Genomic DNA, 11,691 nt, shown 5'->3' with positions numbered 1-11,691 from the left:
GTTGAAGTGCAATCATGCAAACTGTACTCAAACAGCTCCGGGCGCCAAGCAGGTCTCGAAGGTGCGATACTAATTGAGCGTGAGATATTACAGCCATTGCTAATGAATCCGAAATAGATTATACGATTGCTTGGCACCTCCTACACCGCGCACCTGCGCACCTCCTACACCGTTTCTTTTTTTCTTTTTCTTTTTTCATTTGTTGCCTCCGTTATCTGACGTCCTTGTAGAAGCGCATACAAGTTGTCAGCAAAGCTGTAAGTCATAAAGGTCATAAAATATCTAAGATACCAGAGCCTTATTTCGATTATAGTTGTGGCGTGCACATTACTTTTGTTTTTCTTTAGTGCCCTAAGCTACGGCAAGTCCTTGACTACTCACATGCGCACTCCTGTATTTGTGTTCGGCCGCTGCTTACACAATGACTCTTGCGTGACGGTGCTCACTTAGCTGCCGACCGTGGCTGCTTAATCGAGCTGCTGTGGCCGCCGTTTCCGCCCTAAACTAGGTTTTATCATTGATGATTGTGCGTCACTCGCAGGAAAGAAAGGCCGAGGCATGCCGGTCCCATGCGAAGACGCAAGTCAGACCGCTCGAGCAGCAGGTGCCACCACTACCACCGCGAACAGAATGGACGCAGTCATCGAAGACGGCGTTGTCAGGTCGTCTGTTCAGGACGTGTACATTCCGGACGTCGATCTCGGCACTTTCTTCAGAGGATGCTGCAGGAAGTACAAGGATCGCATTGCCATGGTATGTGAAATTGTGATGTAAGTAACGTGTGCTTAAGCATAACGCCCCCGCATGCACGTCTGTTCCAGCACTTAGCGCTCTCCGGAGCCCCATGGCGTAGCACAAAGCCGGAGAAATCCGCAGGACACGTCCACTGCGATTCTCCGGCCCTGTGTAACGTCTGTTCTACGCTGGGTTGCCCTAATTAATGCAGTCGCGGCCACCGAATCACGATGGGGGCCAAGTGCAAGAACACCCGTGTGCTTAGATTTAGGTGCATGCTAAAGAACCCCGTGTGGTCGAAATCAATCCGGAGTCTCCCACCGCGGAGTGCCTCATAATCAAACCGTGGTTTTGCCACGCAAAGCTCCGGCGATCATTTCCACACACACACACACACACACACACACACACACACACACACACACACACACTATATAACACCAATCAACTCACCCGACCCACCATGCTTTAGAATAACGAAGCCGCTTCGATGATTGTCACTCCTCGTGGGCACCACTTCGATTTGAAGAACGACCGTTAGGGCGCTAGAACTATGCGATTACATTTGTGTAGGAGCGTACTGTCACGTCGAACGCGAAAACAAAAGCATAAAACACTTATTTTGTGTACTTGCCTCATGCAGCCATATGTGGCCGCGACGTGACCCACCTCTGAACGCACTGTAGCCTTAGATGTAAGTACCGGTGGCTGAATCGCACAGGTGTCGCACCGAGTGACGAATGCGAAAAGTTAAATACGTTTTCTTGCTGCTTTTTTTTTTCACCTGGATGCCGCACAGAAATTTCCGCAGCACAGACACAATGAAAAATCATTTACTTAGCCTGGTAATGCCGCCTGGCAATGTAACGCTGTATGGAGTCATTACCCCAGCCAACTTCCGCCTGCTCGTGCGTGGCGGAAAGACACCCTTCCGTAATAGGGATAATGACGAGGAGAAAAATTAATTTTTATTTCATTGCGTTGGTTTTCCAGGTGCTTGTGCACCTGGTGCCTGCCAGGGCTGGTATCACAGTAAGCGCCGATAGTGTGTAATATAAAGATTTCTGTTAGTGCGAAGTACCCGCCTTGATTTTGGCTGCGCCGTCACGGCGCAAGAAACCAAAAGGTGCGCAAGCACCGGCGTCAGCTGTTGTACACTATATCTTGACGTGTAGGATATATGATCCTGCGTCATGCCCTGACGTAAGAGCTCCTTCCATCGCAGTGCACTTTTTTTTTTTTGCTGTCGTGACAATTCCTTCAAATGCGTTCTTATTCTCTAGTGCGCGTGCTCGAAATCAGTCGCAGGAACATATGTATGCCCGTTCGATGGAAACCCAGTGGCGGAATGCACGTTCCGAAAGTTTTACGCCTATGAAAGTATATGCACAAGCAAAGTCCATCGCGCTCTCCGTGGGCAAACCGGCGTGGCTTTTTTTTTCCCATCAAGCTGAGAGGTGGTGCTGCCGCGATTGGTTTTCTTGTTGCGGAAGTGCGATCGTCTTCCTCGTTGCGCGCTCCAGCAAGCAGTGCTGCTTCATCTGCGAGCGCTCGCGTAATGAAGTCTCCCTTACGCGCGCAACGCGAAAGGTGCGCCGGGCCGGAAGGAAAACGTTCTCTTCCACGCTGTGTGCCGCCACGATTCTTCGAGCTGGGCTTGGCCGGCGCATTTATCACCGTTCCACGGCGGTGCGTGGCGCGCCGGTGGGAAATTGCTAATGCGAGCGCGCCGCACAATCGGGCGGCCTGACGAGCCGCGATCGACCCGCGCCGTGCAAATGCGCCCGCCATTCAATTTCTAAGGTTTCACGCACGTGCGCTGAATGCGTGAGGGGCGGCGGGACCCTATTCTCGTCTCGCGTGTGTACGCACATCGGCTCTCTTGGACAAACCTGGCCTTGTTAGCTAACCATCTGTACCAGGTGTCGGTAAATCGAATTGACTGTAGGAAAAAATAATACGGTAATGAAAGCTCTCTCTTCCACCGCTCACGCTGCTCGGCTTGTCGAAGTGGGTTCTAACCGGCGCACCTTTGCGAGCGAACTCTCCGCAGAGTTTGCTTCGTCTCATTTGTGACAACTTCGCCATCGTGCATGTATTGTAGAACAGGTGTCGTTCGGCGTGCTGCGATCACTTGAGGAGAGTCCTTGTCGCCGCTCTCTTTCGTGCATTCTAACGTGTGCTGATGCGTCTGTTTTGTGCGTTGATGATGCGCCGGGGACTGTTTCAGTAAAGGTTTGTTCGAAGTAAATAGGCCATATTTCGATTGTATGTTATTCTATCGCCCACCCTAGTAACCATACACTCCATGGATTCTGTCGCTCATATGTGCTTCTATTGTGCTCCCTCTCTCTCCTTCTATATGGGCTCTCACTCTTTTGGGACGGCGAAGTGCCTCTTTGAACAGCGCTGTTGTTTCAAATTCCGGTTTATTTTTTAGTAATAGTTTAATTCTAGAGGCGGTGTCAGCGGCGGCCGCCTCTAGGACACGTTTCGGTCAACAGAGCGATAGCGAATGTATCCATGTCGCGACCGAGCATTTTAAGCAATGTACTGGAGACTGACGGCTTGCAAGTGGTCTCTCACACCACCCTGCGATCTAATGTAGTCACCAGTATTATCGGCGACGTATGTGTGTTCTTTCCCCTATAAAAAAAAATTATGGAAGATTCACACTAGTGGTGCCAAGCCTGAAGGAACGGCGGAGCGGAGTGGGCTTTCTTGTTTCTCTTTATTTTTTTTTCTTTCTTCCTCCTTCTCTCTGTTTCTTGTGTCTATTTTTGTACCTTTTGCTTTCTATTTTTATTTCTATTTCTTTCCTTCTCTCTCTATTTCTCTTCATTTCTCTTTCTTTCTCTTTGTTTCTTCCTCTCTGTTTATGCCTTTCTCTGTCTTTCTATCTTTTTATGTCTTTATTTCCTTTAGTTATCTCTATTTTTCTCTTTCTTTCCATCGCCTTCTCTCTTTCTCTCTCTCTTTCACGAGCAGAGTTTTCGTTTAACGCTCGCAACTGCTGTACTCGGTAGGGGTGCTTGCCCAATTCCTGTGGCGCATGCCCACCCGTGGTTTTGTGCGCACACCAAAGTTTTTACGGCCGGCATAAAGAGCTCCGCTGTCAAAATTAGCCGATTCTTGTCAAACGACAAATGATTGTCATTGTGATTTCCCGGCTGGGCAGTTTACACTGCGTGAGGATTGCATTCAAGAGCAAGTCCCTCTCTTCTTGCTTTTTTCTGGTGGGAAACCTCAGACTTTCCAATGCCGCTGCTGCATGAAACTGCTACACCTGTGCGGCGTCTGCCAGGACAGTAGGTTTTCCAACGCTGCGTCGAACCCAGTGCTGCAGATACATGGGCCGCCACTATCAGGAAATGCTTAATCTGCGACGAGTCTTTAGCGGTTACAGTGAAGAAGTGCCCACGTACTATTCAGAAAATGGCCACCCTGGAGGAGACGGTGCGAGATCACTTAACGGGAAGCAGCCGCTAAAGTCAGTAGGCTACGTTCCCGTCGCCGTCTTTCTTCAAGGAAAGCAGATGCCTCATCGACGCGTTTGCCACTTCCTATAAATCATAATTTCCACCTCTCTGAAAGCTCTTGGAACTGCGGAAAGGATTGTGAAGTACAAGGTCACTGAAAATACAGCTGCGAAAGCTTGGCCTGCGTTACAAATGACACCCCAACGTGTAATCGCAGTAGATTTCCGACAGACATTCCGCCCAGACTGGATTACTACACACCCGCCTTCACCGCTTCGACCCATTTCTCCAACTCCAAATTCCATCTGTACAAACCCGATACGTGACAACCCACCTAACTTTCTGTCTCCTCCTCACTCTGCCTTCTCTCTCTTCCTGGGTTGATAAATACTGTCAATCACCTTTGGCGCATACGCGTGTACCACGGGCCGTGTTATGCGGGTATGGGCCTCACGTAACTGCTGGAAAGTGTTTCATGACACACGCGGCAGGCAATTCACGTTCTTCATGTCGTGACCAGTGAATACCTATTTTGGTGCATACCAAGTTAAATGAGGCAACCACAAGAGCGCCCAGATGCAGGTGGATCTGGACGCTCTTGTAAATAGATGCGACTGAAGTGCCTTTGGTTCGAGAAACTATCGTCCGATCTCACTAACGAGTGCATGTTGAAAATTAATGAAGCACATTTTTCATTCACATATAGCGAAGCTTCTTAGCTCTGTTAATTTCTTTCATCCCACTCAACATGGCTTCCAGAAGGGCCTTTCCTGTGACGCACAACTGGCTCTCTTCATTAACGACATCAGTTCTAGCCTTGATAACACCCCCGTTGACGCGCTATTTTTGGACTTTGAAAAAGCTTTTGAGTAAAATACCCCATAACCGCCTATTCCTAAAGCTGTCTCGCCTAAGCCTTCATTATCTTGTTTTTCACTGGATACGTGATTTTCTGTATAACCGTCAGCAATTTGTCTACGTTAACGAACACTACTCTTTTCTCACACCTGTTACATCCGGGGTTCCTCAGAGAACAGTCCTCGGACCCCTGCCCTTTCTCATACACATTAACGATCTTCCAAATTCGATTGTTTGCAGAAGACTGCGTGCTATACCGCCCTATTAACAATAACGATGTTCTATCCCTACAATCTGACCTCAGTCAAATTGAAGATTGGTGCCGCAAGTGGGTCATGTCATTAAACGCATCAAAAACCTCCCTTCTCTCTTTTCATCGAAAGAAGTAATACCTGCTCGCGATTATATAATATATGGCTCTTTAATATCCGCTGTTAACGCCTACAAGTATTGAGGAATTAATCTCACATCTGACCTATCATGGCACACCCACATAACCAGCATAACAAATTCTGCTAATCGCGTTCTTGGTTTCCTGCGACGTAATATCCGATGAGCACCCCCCTCAGTCAAACTTCTAACCTACTGCTCCTTAGCAAGTCCGAAGCTCGAATATGCATGTGCCCTGTGGGACCCATACCAACTTAACCACATTACCATGCTTGAATCAGTACAGAACCGTTTCATATTTTCGGACTATTCCTACAACTCTAGCTCATCGAAACTCAAATCCCAAGCCAACCTTGCCAGCCTTGTATCACGCCGTCGAGTTGCCCGCCTTTCTCTCTTTCATAAGTTATTTCACAAGTCACCCCAAGCCGATCTGATTGCTCCCGCACATCGCCACTCAAGCCGGACGATTCAGAGCCTGAATGTCCAACGAGACGGAATGTCCAACGAGACAATGTCCAATGGGTCACGTGACCGGCGAGACGGAATGTCCAACCGAGACGGAATGTCCAACCGAGACGGAATGTCCAACCGAGACTGAAGGTTCAACGAGACTGAAGGTTCAACGAGACTGAATGTTCAATCGAGACTGAATGTTCAGTCGAGACTGAAGGTTCAATCGAGACTGAAGGTTCAATCGAGACTGAAGGTTCAATCGAGACTGAAGGTTCAATCGAGACTGAAGGTTCAATCGAGACTGAAGGTTCAATCGAGACGGAACGTCCAAGCGAGACGGAACGTCCAAGCGAGACTGAGTGTCCAATAGGACGGAATGTCCAATTTAGATGAGATAAACGCGGCCTAGTTTAAAATTTCTCGGACAACTCATTCATTGGGTTAAGATGGATAGAGTACATTATTTTCCTGTTGCTCAGTGAAGGCCATCTGCGCCCTTCGGGCGCGGAAAACTAAACGTGGCTTCGCCCTCGCTTCGCGAGTGCGGCCATTTCGCTAACGCTCAATGGCCAGTTGGCAGGGTCTCCGTCACGCGCTACTGGCCGCTGTCGCGGCCACGCGCTGTTTAGCCCACGCGCCTGTCCTTTCGGGGCAGGCGCCCGTCCGTGCCAGCGTCCGTGGTGTACCCGTATCACTGGGGCGTCCAGACGTAACTGCAACGGCTCCTATCGTTACGTCTAGACGTAACGCTAGACACTGCCAAACGGAAAAGCGAAATTTGTGACCGGGGCGGAATGTCCAACGAGACGGAATGTCCAACGAGACGGAATGTCCAACGAGACGGAATGTCCAACGAGACGGAATGTCCAACGAGACTGAATGTCCAACGAGACTGAATGTCCAACGAGACGGAATGTCCACTATTGGACATTCAGTCTCGTTGTACATTCCGTCTCGTTGGACATTCAGGCCGCAAGCGAAGCCGGACCAACCACGAAAAGACCGTATACCCCCCTCAAGCTCACACTGTCTCCCATGCCTCCTCATTCTTCAACCTGACATCATTTAGGGGCCTTTGAGGTATTAAATAAATAAATAAATAAATAAATAAATAAATAAATAAATAAATAAATACGTCGCATTTACACGTTCTATTTTCGCTGTTCCTGGGTAGATATAAACTTTCAATCACGTGTGGCGCATACCACAGCCAGTGGTATGCGGGCATGCACCACAGGCGAAATCCAAGCACAGTGGAAATACACTGAAAAGCTTGTTTTAGGCGACAAGACCACGAAATTACCATGAGGCACGTCGTGGCGGGTGAACTGCAGGTTAATTTCGACCACCTTGGGTTCTTTAACGTGCACCGAGATCAAAGCACATAGGTGTTTCTGTCATTTCGCCCCCATCTAAATGCGACCGCCATGGCCGGCAATAGAACCCTCGCACTTGGCGTTAGCCGCACGACACCTTACGTGCGAGGCTATCACGGCAGTTTGTACTGTAAGACACTGTGCGTGTGTTTAACAAAAGGAAGACATGCTGTTTATTATGAATGGCGATTTTAATGTAGCAGACAAACGAGTTGCAACGACCCTCGGCCTCCAGCCACCCGGTATAACTCGCAAGTAAATGTATTATAGATAAGCAGTTGGGGTGGCCGTTACTTAACATCAGCTGCGGTATAGTGATGCTTGTCTAACGCCAAGTGGTGTTGCAGTGTTGCCTACCGTTCTTATAACGATGTAATGAACATAACGTGTGTGCTCATATAAGCAAGCCGAGCTTTGCTTTACCCGCAGGAATAAGCCAACGAACGCTGCTTATGATATGCACATCAGGGCACAATAATGTGCCCTGCGTTTCAGTAACGCTGACGTCCGTGCTCTAACGCTATAGTGCCGACGTTACGTCGCAGCATAAGCTATCCTTCAGGCGCCAAGGTATTTGTTTTTTAAACAAGTGGAATAGTTTGATTTACGTTCTTGCCGGATAGAGAGCTTGAACAATAAATAGCTTGCAGACAATTTCTTTGCGCTTTCGTCATCATTTAAAACGAACGAGCGCAATTTTGTGGAACGATGTAACGGCTTTCGCGGCGCGTCTGCTGCAAAGAAACGTACTCTAATCAAATATGGTCTCTATTCGCTGTGGGTTTCACGTCGTGTTCTGTGAGCTCTTAGCTAAAAGTGTTTTTCACCAAAAAGGAACTTGTGCATTTCTTGTAAATATGAGTAATGTGGGCGTAGGGCTGCTAAATCTCCTAGCTCAGATGAATGTGCACTAGTCTCGCTTTTTAAAAACAGCCGTCTTCTAATGCTGTATACAGTCTCGGTAAAACATCTCGTGAAGTACGAGTGCAAGTGTACATTGTGCTTTTTTTTTTTTATTCCAAACGAAAATTGGGATGTTCTAGCCATTAGGCTAAGGACGCATGCCTAGATACGCGGAATGAAGCACCCTTGGGAATCTTTATCCTGCATTCCTGCAGTTTGAGACGCTTGACGTGTTAGCTGTGCTCGCATAGCAAAACTTTACCTTTAAAAGGCCGTCTTTATCATAGGAAAGCTTTCCACTGCGGACTTGCCGAGTTTCACACAACTAATCCTTTGTTCCCACGAGCGCTGCATTAAGGTTTGCGCGGGAAATGAAAAGAATTTTTACGTAAAATGCGGTCCTTATTCTCCAGATTGTCGCACACAACTAAGCTACCACACATGTGAAAGCTAACTGCCCGCTCCGCTAATCCAAACCGTTCTTTGCGCCCTGCGACTTACAGGCGCTTCACAACATAATCACTGACATTACTTTTCTGAAAAACCCTGTATACATGGCGTTAGAGGCAACAGTAAATCACTGCGGCTCGCAAGAGCATTCACAAGGTAGCGCATCTCAATTATGTATTTCCTATAGCATTTCTTTGAAATTGTTTCGGCAAACAGATATATTGGTCTAATTATTCAGCCACGCGAAACAAATTCCTACTTGTATTTCTATCATTTTAATGCAGCTAGCCCCAAAGCAGACGAGCAATGTGAAATACTACTCTGCAGTAGCCAGCTCGCATTCTACTTGAACGTTTTTAATGGTGTAGCGATGTGCCGTAAGGTTTTTTTTTTTTTTTCCAATGCCTGGCCTGCCTATATGCTGTCTGTGGCTCTGCCGGCGGCTCAGGAAGATGAACTTCGCACTCTGGGAAATTTTTCCCGTAACTGCACCAGAGAAGTTGACATCACTGGCAATTTGTTGCGGACAGCATCTCGCCCTGACCTTCGCGGCCTGTTTGAACGGACCTCGGTTGTGCATAACCCTGCGTAAAAACGAGGCACACTCACCGCTTCTCTGCCTACGACATGGAAATGCAACACCAGTCGTATCCAAAGCTCGGGAAACTTCTCTAGGGTTGTTTATTACTTGTATGTCACGGAAGCAATTACATAAACAGCGAGTCTGTAGGCAGGGCTCCTTGAAAAACACCCAACGAATTCGTGCAAACATCCGTCGTCTTATTTATTTATTTATTTATTTATTTATTTATTTATTTATTTATTTATTTATTTATTTATTTATTTATTTATTTATTTATTTATTTATTTATAGGGCATTTTATTATTTATAAGGGCAAAATATATTTCATGAGTGAGTCTGAGTGAGCTCCACATTTTTTGCCGACCTATGCACTTGACTCAACTCGCTATCGGTTGCACTTGACCCTTCTATGCAATTGACCTGTTACCTGGTTTCCCTCCGACGTGGTGGCTTAGTGGCGGCGGCGTTACCCGGTTTAGTACAAGGCGTGGGTTCGAGTCCAGGTCACAGCGACCGCATTTCGATGAGGGAGAAATGCGAGAACGACCGTCTAGTGAAATATAGGTGCATGCTAAAGCACCCCAATGATCAGAGTTAATCCGAACTCCTTCACAACGCCGTGTCTTATGATCTTATGGTCGGCAAGTGAAACTGAAGAATGTAGCTTTTTTTTTTCCTGGTTTTTCCCCAAGTGAAGGAACAGCATTCTACTCCTTATGTCTGATTATTACACTCACCTGCGTTTAGAATAACAGAGAGCTGAGCTAGTTGGTAAGTATTCATTCTAAAAAGACAGGGCGTGCAAACACGGACAGAAGAAAGAAGTCAGGACACCACAAACGCCGACTAACAACTGAAGAGACGCACAACGGCTGAAAAGAAAGAAGGCACGAAAACTTATCTGCGCATGCCCATGCAACAGGCGAACCTATCAATCCGGCACCAATCCGGCACCACGTAGAAGCAGCCGCACCTTTCAGCTGCGGCCGCTTCTACGTAGGACAGACGGGCCGATGCATCAACCAGAGATTGTTGGAACATAAGAGATCGCTTACAGGAGGCTCACCTTCTAATCTGTCTTTACATTGTCGAGATTGTAAGTGCACGCCAAAATTTTATGAATGCGCAGTGTTGTACCGGCATAGAAATGAAGAAACGCGCCTGATGATTGAAGCATGGCATATCGAGAATAGTGGTAGTGCATGCGTGAGCCAACCGTCGATTAACTTGCATAAAGATGAAATCAAATGCCTTAACAGTTATCTTCCACGTAGACCACCACGCGTGCCGGATTGATAGGTTCGCCTGTTGCATGGGCATGCGCAGATAAGTTTTCGTGCCTTCTTTCTTTTCAGCCGTTGTGCGTCTCTTCAGTTGTTAGTCGGCGTTTGTGGTGTCCTGACTTCTTTCTTGTGTCCGTGTTTGCACGCCCTGTCTTTTTAGAATGAATACTCATCTGCGCATGCTCATTCTTCATCGGAATTACCAACAGCGCTGAATCCAATACCTCTATCGCAAAAAGAAACGTAGGAACACCTTTCTTGCTCGTCTCCTATAGTCGAAAATCAAACGCTCGCAATCCACACCACTCTAAAGCACTCTAGACGAAGGACGTCTCTGATTAAGAACATCTTGGGACCATGCCCTCTTATGTCACAGCTGCAGAAAGCAACAGCAGCGTTATCTTAAGGGAAACCGGACCGAGCGATCGTCTGTGATATTGCGCTCAGATTTCAACTGCGTTCGGGACATCAGCACTGCTTTCTACGTGGTTGTTCTATATACTCATCATCTCTTCCTGTCCCCATTATCATACTTCATCACTCGTGTTTTCCCTTTCTTTTTTTCGAAGCCCCTGCTCAAAGTAGCAGGCCAGAGCGTACAAGCTAAGGCCGACCTCTCTGCCTTCTTCTAATAAACTGTCTGTCTCTCTCTCGTTCCCTTAATTTTTCTGCTTACCCCAATGCAGGATTGCTGTTCCACCTACTTGTCCTGCCTATACGCGCTACTCGCGAACATTCATTTATCTCCCACTTTCTTTCTCTCTCTTACTTAACCATTTCGGCCCTGGCGTCGTCATTTGACGACACCACACAAAATTTCCCCTAGCACATCGGAAACCAAACCAAAGCTGCTAATTCTTGGGGTAGTATTTCTTCAACGATCCCCACTGCGATGGACACCGCCATTGGGGCATTTTTCCGGAGTTGGGGGCCGTAAAGAAGAGGAAGCTTTAATGAAGTCATGGGTGACGCCGAGGGGGGCAAGCTTAGGCGGGTAAGCGCCGTTTTTCGGACGAAGTCCTGAAGTCATTTCAAGGATTCCACACTATCAAATACGACGTTGGTTCAGATTTTGTGTGCTCTATCGAGAAGCAGGAATAAAAAGCCATTTTCACATTTCATGACCAGTGTTGTATGCGTTACCGAAAAAAAAAAAGTAACTAAATACGTTACTCGTT

At 47.4% G+C, this 11,691-nt stretch overlaps 1 protein-coding gene across 1 annotated transcript in view; it reads left to right on the top strand.

Annotated features, from left to right (window-relative positions):
* The first annotated feature begins 406 nt into the window (after positions 1-406).
* Positions 407-11,691, top strand: part of LOC119403300 (probable 4-coumarate--CoA ligase 1) — a 40,289-nt gene continuing 29,004 nt past the window's right edge. The window contains exon 1 of the mRNA XM_037670246.2: positions 407-753. Coding sequence (XP_037526174.2) covers positions 559-753 — 195 coding nt within the window. The 5' untranslated portion in view covers positions 407-558. The remainder of the gene's footprint in view (positions 754-11,691) is intronic.

This window comes from Rhipicephalus sanguineus, chromosome 1 (assembly GCF_013339695.2).
Source record: "Rhipicephalus sanguineus isolate Rsan-2018 chromosome 1, BIME_Rsan_1.4, whole genome shotgun sequence".
Classification (NCBI taxonomy): Eukaryota; Metazoa; Arthropoda; class Arachnida; order Ixodida; family Ixodidae; genus Rhipicephalus; species Rhipicephalus sanguineus.
Note: the sequence above shows the minus strand (reverse complement) of the source record. Positions and strands in the feature narration are given on the sequence as shown.